At 39.5% G+C, this 17,358-nt stretch overlaps 1 protein-coding gene across 1 annotated transcript in view; it reads right to left on the reverse strand.

The window, feature by feature from the left end:
- Positions 1-17,358, reverse strand: part of CSTF3 (cleavage stimulation factor subunit 3) — a 73,473-nt gene that overhangs the window by 17,309 nt on the left and 38,806 nt on the right. The window contains exons 4-9 of the mRNA XM_008067150.2: positions 5,190-5,222; positions 3,665-3,762; positions 2,307-2,373; positions 2,194-2,228; positions 1,894-2,020; positions 373-450 (exon numbers count right to left, since the gene is read on the reverse strand). Coding sequence (XP_008065341.1) covers positions 373-450; positions 1,894-2,020; positions 2,194-2,228; positions 2,307-2,373; positions 3,665-3,744 — 387 coding nt within the window. The 5' untranslated portion in view covers positions 3,745-3,762; positions 5,190-5,222. The remainder of the gene's footprint in view (positions 1-372; positions 451-1,893; positions 2,021-2,193; positions 2,229-2,306; positions 2,374-3,664; positions 3,763-5,189; positions 5,223-17,358) is intronic.

Here is a 17,358-nt window from a genome sequence, read left to right on the forward strand (position 1 = left end):
GTGTCAGTGAATGGAAAGCACACAACCCAAAATCTGTCCCTGAGAGCTATGTTGCTAGACCGCAGAGTAGTACAGGATTCAGATAAACAGATATGAGAAAAGGATCAGAACGACTTTATCATTCTAGGTACGACCATGTCTCAATGTCCTGTTTCCATAGTAAATAAGAGTTCTTTCAAACAAAATTTATTCTATTTTGTCCTTGCAAAAAGATATTTCATTTCAAATATATCATCTGCTCAGATACTACAATAAATTGTTTTGAGTTAAACTGCTAACAAATGAAAAATATCAAGAGTATTACCAGACAAGGAAAGCTCTGCTATAAACCAACTCGATCATTAAAGTAAATGGCCAGATGGAATTCCATACCTTTGCTACACGCCTAGCGTTCATGTAATCTCTACTCCGATCTTCAATCATTTTTTTAGCTAAATGAATATTAATACCCTAAGAAAAAGCAAAGATGTATATTAAGATTAAGTGTAATGTTTAAAAATTAACACAATACAGTTATTTTACTCATTTACTAAAAAATTTTAAATTCTTTATTTTAAAATATTTTTAAATTTAATAAAATAAAGGTTCAATCACATTCTATGCTTCAAAGACAAGAATAATCCCCTCATGTTTATTATGAGTTTCTCCTTATGTCTATTATAAGCTGGCAGTGAGTTTCCATGTATCAGGAATTTTAATAGATGGAATCATTTGGAAGGGTCAATTATGTCATATAAAATTCTACTAAAATGCCGGGTGCAGTGGCTCACACCTGTAATCCCAGCACTTTGGGAGGTTGAGGTGAGAGGATTGTCCGAACCCACGGGCTGGAGACCAGCCTGGGAAACTTGGCGAGATCTTGTCTCTACAATAAATCATAAAAATTAGTTGGGCATGGTGGTGCATGCCCGTAGTTCCAGCTACTTGGAAGGTTGAAGAGGAAGGCTCTCCTGAACCCAGCAGGTCGAGGCTGCAGTGGCCGTGAGCCTGGGTGACACAGTGAGACTTTGACTCAAAAAAAAAAAATTCTACTGGAAAAGAATGATGTACACATTCATGTGGATGAAAAGCCACAGTTTGACTTTAACAGCCCTTTCTAAGTAGTTCTGTGAAGCTTAAAAGGAACAAGCCGAAGTAGCAAGGAAACATAAACATGACTACTCATGTAGCCATTCTCAAGTAGTAAAAGGATTCCTGGTCTCCAAATTCTTTCAGGGTGTCTGTGAGACAAAACGATTTTCATATAATACTAAGACATTATTTGCCTCGCTCACAAATATAAAAATATAAAAGCCACATTAAAAATAAGAGTTATTTGTGATCTTCAACAATTTAAGAAATCTGAAAACCATAAAGTCTGAGAACCACTGCTCACTATTCGGCTCTTCCACATTACAATGTACATATGAGAAAAGTTTTAATGCTCGAGCTTCCTTGGCATGTATATGGGTTGATTAGCTCAGGTGGTCACAGCATATACCAACGAGACAAAGATCTTGGATTGCAGGCCCATATTCACAAATTCGACCAACAATCACATCACTGTAATCAGGCAAAAGAAGTGCACAGCAACTGAAAAATAATTCTCAAACGGTACAATTTATAGGAGGCCTGTGGCAATGTGTGTGTCTGCATGAATGCGTGGATATGACTGAGCACTGAATAAAAATTGTTTTCTAAGAATTATTGTTCTACCAGAGAATTCTCTAAAACACAGCAAAATTAATATGGAGTTGTCAAAACCCTGCAAAACTTTTGTTACGATCAACACAAAACAATGTGTATGCCGCTATCCACGTGCCTGACACTAGAAAGGCTATCATCCACATTCAACAATGCATAAACATCAAAATGGCTCAAGCTGTAATAAAAAACCACTCTCGTCTCCCTTACTTCTTCATATTTGTTATAGTCTCTCCAGAGCTGTTCAATGTTGATCATTGGATTAACACAACCTCGTTGATAAACTCTTCGGACAGCTGTTATTCTCTGATTTTCTGCATAAGATCCAACAGCTTCCCTGAGATGGGATAAGAAATGCCATCAGTTATATTACAGCTTAAGTCCCATTCAACTTGGCAATAACCAAAGGACAACCTCTATGAAAAACAGTATGGAGATTTCTCAAATAACTAAAAAGTATATTATAGTTAAACAAACAGGTTATATGAAAAAAATTATAAAAATACTTACACGCCTTTTAAGAAATTGATGTAATCCACCCAAATCTAAAAATTAAAATAAAATGTTAATAACTTTCTTGGTATTTTCAAATTTAAGTATATATTAAACAATTTTAACTCTACCTGATAGGACATAATTTCCATTCCAATTTTATCCAGTGCAAAGTCATATGCTTGAGCCATTTTTTCTCTGAAATGAACATAAAACTCATAGTTTTAAAATTGTTTTGTTATTATAATGTATCTACAATGAAAACAATTTCTGATCATAGGATCAGAACAACATTTGAGTATTCTATATAAACAAAAATCAAAGGCATCTTTGTTAAGTAAATAAAGGAGTTCTTCTGTGTTTTGCATGTTTCCTCAACTGCTGTAAGCTCAGCAAAGATAGGCTCATGCCTTACTCATCTTTATGTCCTCTAAGTTAATTCTATACACAGCAGATTCAAATGTGACAATATATAGTTTTCTCATTTAGGAGGTAAGTTGCATCTAAAGATAAGTTTAGAAATTTAGAAAATATGTTTTATTTTTTTATTTTATTTTATTTTATTTTTTGAGTTGGAGTCTCACTCTGTCACCCAGACTGGAGTGCAGTGGCTGCTCCAGGCCACTGCAGCCTCGACCTGCTGGGCTCCGGCGATCCTTCCACCTCAGCCTTCCAAGTAGCTGGAACTACAGGCGCACGCTACCACACCCAGCTAATTTTTTATTTTATTGTAGAGATGAGGTCTCACCAAGTTGCCCAGGCGGGTCTCGAACCACTCACCAAGTTGCCCAGGCGGGCTCAGGCAATCCACTCACCTCAGCCTCCCAAAGTGCTGGGATTACAGGCTGAGCCACCGAGCCCGGCTCACGAAAATATGTTTTAAAACGCTACTTACATTAAAATGTAAAGGGTTTATTAGAGGAAAAAACTTCCTCTTGAATATAAGACAATAAAGTACAATCAGGAGAAGATGACAAAGACAGAATTCTAATCACAGATATAATCTGCCTGCTAGTTATGTACAAAAACAGCATGATAAGGCCCATTATGTGGATTCAGAGATGATGGGGGCGCCTAGGTCAGAGTGGAGAGGCCAGCTACACAACAGTGGAATCATCCAAGACCCCTTGGATCACTGGAACGGCACACTGCACTGTAAGTTGCCAAAAGTGGTGCCAGGACAAGCATGAAGGTGCTTTTTAAAAAGTATAGTAACAAGCCTGTCACAAAGCAGTGTGGTGTCACGAATACAGTGTTTCACTCTAGAAGGGCTTGCGCGCCTGTTCTCCAGAGAGAGACCAATGCCAGTGGCTTTCTTTGAAGCACTTTTTCCAAGGTTACTGACCTCTTGGGGAATCTTGAGGTGAGGTCCTTAAATCTGCTCTATCCTGCCCCATCCAACCCCAGAGTTAAGAGAGGGCATGAGTATACGTGGGACTGACTGTGTGGCTGGATATGGCTTGCATTCTTAAGAACTGATTTCACTTACTTGTAACTTGGTAGTTTCCCCTTAGTTTCTCGGACATATGAAAGATAACATTTCCATAAATCAATGTGCAAAACCTTCATAAGGCATCTCTGAAACAGCTTTAAATACAAGAATATATTATCAGAATCCAGTTAAATTTCACATGGACACAGACAAAACGGAATGTTTAAGAAACAAATTCAGAGCCAGGCTTGGTGGCTCAGCCTGTAATCCTAGCGCTTTGGGAGGCTGAGGTGAGTGGATTGCCTGAGCCTGCGGGTTTGAAACCCACCTGGGCAACTTGGCGAGCCCTCATCTCTACAATAAACAAAAAAATATTAGCTGGGTGTGGTAGCACGCGCCTGTAGTTCCAGCCACTTGGAAGGCTGAAGCAGAAGGATTGCCGGAGCCCAGCAGGTCGAGGCTGCAGTGGCCAGGGCGGCCACTGCACTCCAGTCTGGGTGACAGAGTGAAACTCCAACTCAAAAAAAAAAAGAAACAAATTCAGCTCCCTTCATGAACTTATCTTTTTATAAGTAAAAGAAAAATAACAATTTCCTCTTGTTTTCAGTTTAATAATAAAATAGGTCTCATGATTTTGTTCAGTGAAGTATAATTATTTTCTTCTCCTTCTCTAAATTTTTTCCTTTTTTTGAGTCAAGGGCTCCCTGTCACCCAGGCTGGAGTGCAGTAGCACAATCACAGCTCACTGCAGCCTCAAACTCCTGGGCTCAAGCCATACTCCAGCCTCAGACTCCCAAGTAGCTGGGACTATAGATGTACACTACCACATCCAGCTAACTTAAAAAAAATTTTTTTGTAGAGATAAGGTCTTGCTATGTTGTCTAGGCTGGCTCTCCAAAATTTTTATGGTCAACATTTTTAAGCATATAAGAAAATTAAATAAGTACAATGAACTCCTAAATAATCACTACCTGGATTATATATATATATATATATATATATATATGTATATATATATATATATATATATATTTTTTTTTTTTTTTTTTTTTTTTTTGAGTAGGAGTCTCTCTGTTGCCCAGGCGATCCTTCCGCCTCAGCCTTCCAAGCAGCTGGAACTACAGGCACATGCTACCATACCCAGCTAATTTTTTGATTCATTGTAGAGACAAGGTCTCGTCAAGTTGACCAGGATGGTCTTGAACCCCCGGACTCAGGCAATCCTCTCACCTCTGTCTGCCAAAGTGCTGGATTACAGCTGTGTGCCACTGTGCCCGACTCAATAATTGTTAATATTTCGATATATCTGCTTTGTACAGAGGGTGCTAAAAAATGTATAGACATTTCAAGAATAGACAAAACTATACTAAAATTGTAATACTCAATATATACTGATAATAAAAGATGAATAAGTCATGTTTCACTTTTGCAATTATACATTGCTACCATAATTCAATTCAACTTCAAAAAGTAATACATAGATAACATCTCTTAAAATGTATACACAATTTTTTGGCACCCTGATATTAAGTCTTAAGTTAAACTTCAACATAAAATTCAGAGTATATGTAAGAGGACTCACCTTTTCAACCTTGTCATAATTTTTAGCTTTAATCTGAAGAGAAATAAAAATGCAGGATTAATATCATTCTTTTTGAGTATCAGAACACTATTTCTGAATTTTTAACCCATTTTTTTCTACCAACCTTGCAAATTCATCCCTTTACTTTCCTATTCATTTTGCTCTTCCAAAATAACAAATAAGAATTTGAACCCAACGTGGATAATATGCATCTTGGATAAATTGAATCTATAGATAGATTTTCATACAATCATTTACACTGAAATTTTTGTGAATTTAAAATCTGTAAAATAGTTATGAGGTGAATAGAGAAATACCCAGTAAGTCTAGCCAAATGGGGTTTTATGAAGAAACTCTACTTAAAGCTCTCCTTTCCCTGAGTAGAGTAACAAAAAAGGGAGATGTACAAATTTTGACTTCACATAAAAATCTGATCACACCACTAGCCTATTATGTTGCCAGCATTGTGCGCAGCACTAGGACTATTACAGTGAACGAGACAGGCCTGCCCCTGCCCTCACAGAGCTCACAATATTATGGAGAACATAAGACAAGGAACAAAAGGTCATCATGAGAGATGATGGTAAGTGCTAGCATGGGGGACGTACAAGGCGCCGCAGGAGCAAGTAGGAGGAGCAAAAGGCTGACTTGAGGAGTCGCCAAGGATTTCCTACAAAGAGTTAATGTTCTTTGGGACGAGATGGTTGGCAAAGGAGGGAGGAGGAGGAACAGCATGTGCAAAGACCAAGGTTAGAGACGAGGAGATTTTCTTTTCTCCGAGTATTGTCATCAGCTGGTCAATCAGCAAATCTGTGTTTCGCCCAGAGATGTAAATAAATGCATGAGTGGCTAGCACTGTGGCTCGTGGTCCTTTTCTGCCACATAGCACAGTGTGGAGAAGTTCTCCCAGTTTTCTGGCTTAAACTGGTGCAAATGAGAATGTGCGTGTCAGTCTCTTTCTTTTGCTGGTAACTCCTTCTCTCTCGCGCTCTCTGGAACTTGCTAATTTTTGTCCTCACCTGTGGAGTTCATACATGTTAGCATCTGCCTAAACACAGGTCTTTGCCCTCGGAGGCAGCTGAGTTGAGGCTCTAGAGTCAGACTTCGCAAGTTCACTTTCTGCCCTTTCTCTTCACCTCTTTTTTCTCCATCTGAGTAAGGGGGATAACAGCACTGACTTTGCCAGGGCATTTCTGAGGACTCGATGAGTGACTAAACCTAAAGCCTTCAGAACAGTGCCTGGCAGAAGGAGTACCGGGCAACTCATTTATTATTATTCCCACCAATTCTGCCTAGACCTCAGCAGGCCCATTGAGCCTAGAGACTCGGCTCTTTGTTAGCTCAAGAATGTCCTTTTCAAAATCATCTCTCCATCGGTTCCTTTTTCTCCTAGAACTATACACATTAGGTCTTCTGGTTCTACCCTGGGAATCTGTTACTGCTACTTTTCTTTGAATTTTCCTCAAGATGTTAACACACTTTGTCCAGGAGACTCTCCAGGCTGTTCATTTAAGTCTCCGTGTGACCCCCGTCCTCCACTGTAACCATGAGTACATCTGGCTCCGGATAATGGATTTTGGCTCCAGAGTTTTGTTGTTTTTTAATACCGCACATACGTTAGCATGAATCTTATGTTCCTAGTGTTTTGTCCCGGCTGTCTCTCCTCCAGCAGCTCCATCTGTCGGGGGCCTGAGAGTTCTAGTACATATTCCTTTCCGGCGGCTTCGTCCTTAGATGTGCTCTGTGTTCTGCCTATCCCCTGACGTCCTGAAGTTGGCAATCCTACAGCAGGAGAAGCTGATCCCTTCTCTGCCCGACAGCTGGGGAGCAGGTGCTGGCAGCACACAGGCTGTCCGGGAGGCAGAGCGAGATCTCGCCACAGGAGCAGGGAGAACTCAGCTGCTTGGCTCTGTTCCTTTTTGGTCTCCAAGAGACCAGGCTGATGTCAACATTCCCCTGAGGGCAGAGAGGCAGCCGAGGAGTCCACGCTTTCTGGGCATCACTCTTGGTCCTTGCCCTAGGCTCTCTAGCTGCCCTCTTCTTGGAGAGCCCAGGAGACCCCGAGGCCTCCCGGCAGCCAGCTCTTTGACTCAGCAGCGGGAAAAGGTTGAGTTCAGAGTGGGAATCAAGCAGGATGAGTTCAAGTCACCCACTTCCCAGATGCAGATAAGATTATTACATACACAGCGGTCAGAAAACCAAAACTACCCATTGGGAAAACAGTCACAGAATGCGAATGTCTAATTCCCAGAGAAAATGCAAAGTTAAAAACCACATGAGAATATGTATAAACTTCCAACATGGGAAAGACAAAATAATAGATGTCATCTTATACTCATCAGAATGATAAAAATGTAAAAGGGTTTTAACACTGCTGAAACTACATAGTGAAAGGGAATTGCACACATTGCTGGAGGAAATATGAATTGGTACAGACTTCATGAAAAGCCACCGCGAACAGGTAATCTAATAAGAAATGTGTATCCTCTGACCCATCAATTCCACTCTGGGGACCTATCCCATAAAAGTAAAAGCACAAAGATGTGCAGGTATTTTGTACAAGGTTATTTACTGCAAACTTTGTAGTAGCAAAAAGTTAACAACGTAAATACCCACCAAGGCGGAAATAGGTTAGTAAATTATGGTGTATACACACCATGGAATTCTATGTACCCACAGAAAAGGAAGTAGAGCTTTAACAGTGGTTGGGAGGGATTGTCACAAGATCTTATTGAATGAAAAGATAATAAAATGTATATAATATAATCCATCATTAGAAAACAATGACAAAGTAAACCCTCTATATATGTTTATGTATGATAGTATGAGCATAGAGAAAAACCCAAGTTGGTAAACATAGCTACGGCTGGTGGGTGGTATGAGTGGATGGATAACTGGAGACAAGGAAGCAACACTGTACTGGAAGCATATGACCTCCCTCATTTGTGAATTTCAGTTAAAGTGAGGCCTTACGTATGTGTATGAAACAAAAGCCAGGCCTGGCGCAGTGGCTCATGCCTGTCATCCCAGCACTTTGGGAAGTGGAGGTGAGAGGATTGCCTGAGTCCACGGGTTCGAGATCAGCCTGGGCAAACTAGTGAGACTTCATCTCTACAATAAATCAAAAAATTAGCCGGGCATGGTGGCATGTGCCTGTAGTTCCAGCTACTTGGAAGGCAGAGGTGGAAAGATCACCTGGGCCCAGTAGGTCAAGATTGTGGTGGCTGCAAGCGTGCTACTGCATTCTAGCCTGGGTGAGAGTGAGACTCCAACTCAAAAAAAAAAAAAAAAGGAAAGAAACATAGACCGAAAGTCTTAAATTTTCTCCCCACACTAGTTTGTCTCCTATCTTGGATTCATCACTTCAGCTGGTGTTAGCTCGATACACACATGCAGAATAGCCGCCTTGGACTGATACTGAAAGGCTCTCTGACCTTCAGCAAGCAGACACTGTCATGAGTTAATTCAATCAGTAAATCTTATTTGAAAGCCACTCTACAGAGCAGGTATTGGTGGCCTTTTCACAACAGTTCTAATCTCATTCATTTTTAAACATCATTCATTTTTAAAAATACTTTTTAAAATTATCAGTCTGCTATGGACATCAATTCTGCAGTGTGACACGATGAAGTGCTGGATTATGTTGCATCAATTACTCAACTACTTTCAGCATCAGCTTTTCCACCTATAAAATGAGAATTGTAATAACATCTACTTCAACAGGCTGTTCTCAAGAATAAAAAGGATACAAAGCATCTAGTCATTTCAGGCGCTCACAAGTCATACCAATGAACAAAGCCACAAAGCAAATGACTAGAAACATCTCATGACATCTTCTCTAAACAGCTACATAAACCAAATAGCTGGGAAGAGCAATGTTGTTATTGCGATTGGCCCCAATGGATAGAAGCGCAAAGGCTATGGCGCAGGTCCTACTCACATGCCGTTACTGGTGAGATCAGCACACCAACACCCTGCTTTCCGCCCTCCACCACTATTCTATTTTTCTTCTTTAAAAGATCATCCCAAGTATCGTTTATTGATATTTAGATGAAAATACCTGTAAGTTAAATATTCCTAAACATATTTAGCATAGTCATGTGCATTTGTATAGCCTACCTGATAACCAAAGCTTGTACCATTCTACCTGATAACCAAAGCTTGGTTTGCACTCTGAAAAATAAAGAAAAAAATTCCTCATACTTTGAATTGTTCTGTTCTGACATCTGGGATTCTCAGAGCTTTCTACCATTAACCAATAGAAAATGCATCCATTTAAAGCCCATTATATGCATACAAAAAATTTTGCAAAACATACTAAGACTTGCTTGCATTTCATCTGTTAAAAGTAACGTTTTGTGTGTGTGTGTGTGTGTGTATGTATATATTTATATATATATTTATATTTATATATATATTTATATTTATATATATATTTATATATATATTTATATATATATATGCACACACACACACTATATATATATATATATATAGTTTGAGCCAGAATCTCACTCTATCACCTAGGCTGGAATGCAGTGGCACAATCATGACCACTGCAGCCTTGACCTGCTGGGCTCGAGATCCTTCCACTTCATCCTTCCAAGTAGCTGGAACTACAGGCACGCACCACCACATCTGGCTAATTTTTTGATTTATTGTAGAGACAAGGTCTCGCCAAGTTGCCCTAGCTGATCTTGAACCCCTGGGCTCAGACAATCTTCTTGCCTCTGCCTCCCAAAATGCTGGAATTACAGACATGAGCCACTGCACCCAGGCAAGTTTTAATGTCAGTGGCTCTTAATAAAAATGATCTTTAGTCTCCTGAACAGTAGTTCTCAAACTTTAATGTTCAAACAATCATCTGGGATGATTGTTGAAAGTATGGATTTCCATTCTTTAACAGGAACCCCATGTTATTCTGGTACAAGAAGAGTGAGGGGTTCAAACTTGAGAACTAACCTAGAAAAAAACTAAATATTTTCTTAACACCTGTTAAAATTAGAATAGATTTTAAAAAGTGGTTGGAAATATACCAAAACATGAACCCTTTATGTTCATGTTTATGTGACAGAAGGATTGTTTTTTTCAAAATTTCTATGTGATTAAATTTTTGTAATTTAAAAGTCATTACACATAAAAATTAAGAACAATTTCAATACTTATTCTTTTGTTATATCCACTGTTCATCATAAAAATATCATATAATTGCATCATTACCTTTTTAATGAATTATTTGAATTTTACCGATATTAAAAAATCGTCAACTTCCTAATAATTTTTGTTTTATAGAAGGGTAAGATAACTAGAATAGTACCAAGCTCAACTTTAAGTAACTCAAGTCAGAAGTTATTCTGGAGATTTAAACAAGTGTGGCCTGTTGAGTAAACACAGATCCCTTCCTGATACTTATGAACACTTCCCACACCCAGTCCTGTGTTAACTTCCACAATTATTTCCCAAGCAGTAATTGGCTATCGCTTGTTTTTTGGAACTAAAACTATCTGCAGAACAACTATTGGAAATAATGATTACTTATAGTAATTATTTAATTTTGTAAAGTGTACATTTTGTCAGAAGAAGGTCTAATAAACCTTTGACCAACTATAGTGGTGACATAATTTTTAACAGTTAGATCAGCCATGCCCCTTTACCATTTTTTTTTTTTTGAGTCAGAGTCTCACTCTGTTGCCCAGGCTGGGGTACAGTGGCATACTCACAGTCACCACAGCCTCCACCAGTGGGGCTCAAGCGATCCTTCTGTCTTAACCTTCCAAGTAGCTGGAACTACAGGTGTGTGCCATGACTAAAGTGGTCTTACCAAGTTGCCCAGGCTGGTCTCGAACCCTTGGGTTCAGGCAATCCTCTCACCTGGCCTCCCAAAGTGCTGGGATTTTAGGTGTGAGCCACTGTGCCTGGCCTGGAACATTTTTCTATGGAGATCTGAAGAAGTCACAATAGTTATTCAAAAATAAATTAGTTTTTCCTAGCTAATGTTAGGAACACTTTTCATGTTTCATTGAACATTTTATAAAATGCTGATGTAAATGCCTATAAAATTAACATTCTTCTCATCAGAGAAATAAAACTGTCAACAGTATTTTGATGGATTTCCTGAAATTCAATTTTTTCCCTTATCCCTTTGGACACAAATTCCACCACCTCATTATTTTTTAAAGCGTGTTTTTCTTTAAATCATCAATTTTAAGAATCATGAATAAGTGACTGTGCAATTAACTTGAAATGGTTCAGAGATGGTTCCTATAGAGGAAAATCAAGAAGCAAAACAAACTAAAGGAAAAAGTCAGCCTTCACACACTTTGCTGGGTTTTCACACAGCACCAGCTTGGGACCAGTCGGTGCTTCTGTTTTCATGATACTGGGCGCAGAGCAGGGTCGAGGCTCCCCTAGAGTGAGTTCACAGGTCTGCAGTTTAAGGCAACATGATGGATGGACGAGTAAAATACATGAACTGCAGAACCACGTTCCTAATTAGTTCCCTGAGTCTCTTTCTGCTATAAAGTCGAGCACTGCATGTCTTGTGGGGTGTGAGACGACCAACTTAAAAGAAGTGTCCCACGCAGAAGCCATCTGATTCTGCTTGTCCTAATTATCCAAAGGTTAGCCCCAGCCCAGAAAGTTGAAAGCAAGTGGCACCTAAATGTAAACTTTTTGGTTCACTTACTTTCTCTCTACTCTTTTCAGCTGCTCTCCAATCCTCTATGTCCTGAAAAATGTTTCCAAAGACTACAGAATGTGAGTAGTTTTAAGAAACTTGCGAAACGTTGAAGAATGACATTTGAAGATCTACAGACAGGTTTTCAAATGGTTGGAGTGGTTGCAGAACATTCTTTCCACCACCCACTCTCAATTTTAAGATAAAGGTATCAGGAAAGCAGTATCTTCAAATAAATTCATTTTTAGTCAACAAATAATGATGGGTCTACTATGTGGCTGGTCCTCTTCTAGCACTGGAGATAGTCGTGAATTAAACTCTTTTTAAACTCATGGAATTGTATTTTAGTTATATTCCGGGGGAAAGTCATTACTAAAGAAAATAGGTAATTTATAGTTTTTGCTTATCTGTACTACCTAATTTTTCTACAATAAATGATATTGTTTCTGTGGTTTACACTTTTCCTATTAAATATCAATATAAATGTGTACCGACAACATATACCACTTCAAATAGAACAGGTTGGCTGAAACCTGCTGGTGTCCCACACGTTTTCAGCCCTCCAGGTCCTTAAATGTATCACTTAACTAATTGTTATAAATGAGTGGAAATTATAGGCCACTGTGAGGTATCATTATGACTGAGATTAAAATATGCTAAACAAAAATATTATCCCTAGGTCTAGTTTAAATTGTGTTGTTAGATTCCTTGTAGTAAGCACTAGGTATTCATTAATCTCCCCCTTCCCAAGCCCACTAAAAAGCAATTGTTATGTGTCCTTAGGATTTAACAAGTAGATATGGACTTCAGCTTATAATCTAGCTGAAAACATAAACTGATGTTGGGAACAATGCAAGACTGAGTTTACATTTAAATTATTTTGTATATGTTCCACGTCCTATAATATTCAGAGGAAAAGAAGTTCCACGCAAACTACTGCTAGGAAGGAAAGCTTCACGAACAGGCCATTAATAAAGAGGTCTGCACAAATCAGCAACATAACATGAGCTTCTCAAGTTTTCTGTGGAATAGTGAAGACCTCCACGCAAGACCAGAAGAGCATGTACTGGAAAAACAGGCTGGCTGATTGGGGAGGTGCGCTCCAGACTTCCAGCCAAGCGAACTAAATCTGATGCACAGAAAATCTCAGTGGAGGGCAAGAAGGTCTCTTGGCAGGTAAATCCCAGGACAAAGGAGAAGCAGGCCTGGGGTCCAGCAGGGGGCGAAGAGAGTGACTATCAGTGCTGGGAGACCAGGCAAGCAGGTCCCAGTGCCAAGGAGAGCCAAGAGACTGCCACTGTCACGCTCAAGCGGGGGCAATACCGCCCTCGGCGTGGGGGAGGGAGAACAGGGAGCGAAAACTAGTCACGTGGGGGGGGCAGTCGATGTTTTCTTGAGAGCAAAAATGACAAACTTACGATGGCTGCTGTACCTAAAGTCTACTTTTCATCAGGTGACTGTGAGGCAACACAACTCGGAGAAATGGATTACAAAGTGAGGAGAAGGGGATCACTTTCATTCACAAGACAGTAGGATGAAAGACACACACTGGAGGCATTTGAAAGCAGATATTTACTATATACCTCAGGTGCTAAGTGCACTCTCTGAGGAAGAGAACGTGGTCAAGCACTCAGGCAGAGAAAAGAAAGAGAGTCTGAGAGTGCCTGAGATAAGAGAAACAGGAGAAAACCACATCTAAGAAGTCAAAGGAGATATAAGGGAAACAGACCTGGGAGACTATGCCAAGGCCAAAAGGAACGAGGGTATAGAAAAGATAAATGCACCTGGCAATAAGGAAGTCACTGTTCACTTATTAACATTTAAAAATTGGAACAGGCCAGGTTGGGTGGCTCAGCCTATAATCCCAGCACTTTGGGAGGTCGAGCCAAGGGATTGCCTGAGCCTGCGTCTCTACAATAAATTAAAAATCAGCCAGGCATGGTGGCACGTGCCTGTAGTTCCAGCTACTTGGAAGGCTGAGGCGGACGGATCACCTGAGCCCAGCAGGTCAACTCTGGGGTGGCCATGAATGTGTCACACCGCTCTCCAGCCTGGGGGACGAAGTGAGACTCCAACTCAACAAAAAGATAAATAAAAAATAAAGTTGGAGCAATTCAACTTCTTAGAATTCAAAATTATTGACAAAACACTGCTAACACTAGCAGCATGTGTAAAATCCCTAATGTATGTAAGTACTACTCCAAGATGGTATATGGATTAATTCTTTTAATCCTTAGAACAGCACTCAGGTAAAGTACTTTTATTCTCCACTTAAAAATGAGAAAACTGGCCAGGCGTGGTGGTTCAAGCCTGTAATTCCAGCACTTTGAAAGGCCGAGGCGAGAGCACTGCCTGAGCCCAAAGGTTCAAGAACAACCTGGGCAACCTGGCAAGACTTCATCTCTACATCAAAAAATGAGCCGGGTGTGGTGGTACGCGCCTGTAGTTCCAGCTACTTGGAAGGCTGAGGCGGAAGGATCACCTGAACCCAGCAAGTCGACGCTGGGATGCTGGGGTGGCTGTGAGCGTGCCACTGCACTCCACCCTGGGCAACGGAGTGAGACTCCAACTAAAAAACAGAGAGAGAGAGAGACAGAAAACTGAGGTGCTGGGAGGTTTAGTAACTTTTGCAAGCTCAATCACACAACTGAGCCCTTAGAGCGCACCAGACTGTCTTCAAGCACGATATATGTATGAGGGTGTTCGTTGAAAGAAGACTTATAAGCTGGGTGCCTGTGGCTCACACCTGTAATCCCAGCCGAGGCAAGAGTATTGTCTGAGCCTATCAGTTCGAGACCAGCTTGGGCAACATAGTGATACCTCTTCTCTACAATAAACTTAAAAAATAAGTTGAGCATGGTGATGCAAGCCTGTAGTTCCAGCTACTTGGAAGGCTAGGTTGGAAGGATTGCCTGAGCCCAGCAGGTCAAGCCTGTGGTGGCCGTGAGCGTTCCACAGAACTCCAGCCTGGGCGGCAGAATAAGACTCCGACTCAAAAAAAGTAGAGAGAGGATTTATAACACAGAAAATGGAGACCCTTAATGACCAAAAAGAGAATGATTAAATACGTTATGCTTTGTCTAAACAATAGAACAGACTTTATGTATGTACATACACACACAAACCTTTAAAAGTAATAATGTACAATACTGAATAGAAAAAATGTATCCTACATTATTTTAAGTGAAATTTTAAAAATATATACTGAGTAGGAGGCAAGCACATGAAACAGTTATCACTGGGAGGGCTGAAATGATGACTTTTCTGTCTCAGTTACATTTCTGTAACATATTTTATTTCCAAAAAATTTCACAACAGTAAAGAGAGTTAGGAATTTTTCCTTTGAAAGAAAGAAAATCATAGCTGATTTTGCACAGTAAATTCCTCTTTTGAGTAATTCAATGTTATTTTTCTCTGAATATAAACATCCTTACTTTAAATCTGTTTCTGAATGCTCTCAAATTCTCAGCCAGGCTTACAAGGCTAGAAAAGTTAAGTCATTGCTAAGTAAATAAGGCAATACTGATTTCAGTCAAGGTTTTCAAAGGTAAAACTTTGGCCTACATTTGATTTTGTCCCAGTTTATAGGACATCTGTCAACAATCACCCCTTAACATTTATAGACTCAGCCTGTTGCACTTAATAAACATCTAAACTCTTTGCAAATAATGTGTCAATACCATGTCAAACATTACCTTCCAAAGAATAATTAATCTGCAGTTTTTGAATGAGAAGAATCAGCAGAGGGCCATCGCACACATCACTCTTCACAACTGCTGTGGCCCAGACCTACTGACAGGCAACCACACATCTAAGCAATGCCATACTGTAGAGACAGAGTGGTGCTCAAGCAGATGTGTTGGCATGCTTTCCTCAGGTTCTAATTTATGCACACTGATTTACAGTCTTTTCTATCCTGTTGTCATAATTTATGGCTTTTATAAATTGTCTTTTTTTTAGAGTTGGAATCTCACTGTCTCCCACCACAGCCTCAACCTGCTGGGCTCAAGTTATCATTCCACCTTGGCTTTCCAAGTAGCTGGAACTACAGGTGCATGCCACTATGCCTGGCTAATTTTTATGATTTATTGTAGAGACGAGGTCTCACCAAGTTGGCCAAGCTGGTCTCGAACCCATAAGCTCAGACAATCCTCTCACCTCAGCCTCCAAAAGAGCTGGAATTATAGGTGTATACCACTGTGCCCAGCTGAAATTGTCATCTTAATAAAATAAAAATCCTTCCAGGGAAACAGTATATTATTCAACAGTACAACTTCCCAGGATTACTACCGAACTTTATATATGGGCTTAGAAAACACCTCACCCCAACAAGGGTACCTGCATAATCAACGTTTGTATACCTAACACTGAATTGTACCCCATATCTTTAAAATTAAAAAAAGAAAAAAGAAAAAGCCTCAACCCGCTATTTGTTAATGTGTAGAGGGAAAACTTTTCAGAGACATTGACTTAAAGCTCGCTTTATAATTCATTCATCTCTTACTATACTTCTCACTGCATACAAATTGAGGATTGTTACTTAAAAACATTACCAACTGGACTATCATTGGACAAAAGTCTTATTTTAGTTACTTCCTCCACTGTAGTTCATTCTAGTTTACTCGACAGTTTCCTTCCCATTTTGATAGAGAGACCTATCAGAATACCATTTCACTTAATTTTCACTGGCATCCAATGAGTTTACGTATTTTTCCTATGCATATTGATAATTTGACTCTATCTACACTTTTACTTGTACTGAGAAATCAAGGTAACACTTACAGTAGATGTCTAACATTGTAATGCTTCATTTAGTCTTTCTTAAAAGTCAATTTAAAAAATAAGATTAAGCTTCTACAGGAGTGGATACAAATAGACAGCATTTCTATTCTTTGATAAAACTGCATATTCCTCCAGTAGTTACCTATCAGCATTCCTAATTCTGGGGGAAAAAAAAGTTTTTCCTCATTCTACAACATTCCTCATTCTACATTCCTTAGACTAAAATATTCCATGCTTTTATTGATGCTACTACTCTAATACGTTTAACTTTAGATCAGAGATTATTATATTCTAATCACACCTGGTAACTCTGCTTTTGCTATTCTCTTGCTTTATCCAAGAACATACATCAACTTTGTATTACGGCCCAATTTGTTTTCTCAGTACCATGTGCATAGTTCCTATTGTGTTACTGAAATGACCTAATTCTAAGTTTCTTTGAAAAGATGCTCATCAAATAATATCGTCATCTTCTTCACCAAAATTGTATAATCAACCCTGTGTTGTTTATTCTTGGACAAAATACATAGTGCCCATTTGTACTAAAATTCTGAAGGATTAAAAAAAAACCATTCCCACGCTTTGGGAGGTTGAGGTGAGTGGACTGCCTGAGCTCGGCAACTTGGCGAGACCTCATCTCTACAATTAAAAAAAAAAAAAATTAAAGCCGGGCTTGGTGGCTCAGCCCGTAATCCCGTGCCTTTGGGAGGC

Source organism: Carlito syrichta, unplaced genomic scaffold (genome assembly GCF_000164805.1).
Source record: "Carlito syrichta isolate Samal-C Ts95f unplaced genomic scaffold, Tarsius_syrichta-2.0.1 Scaffold106302, whole genome shotgun sequence".
Lineage (NCBI taxonomy): Eukaryota > Metazoa > Chordata > Mammalia > Primates > Tarsiidae > Carlito > Carlito syrichta.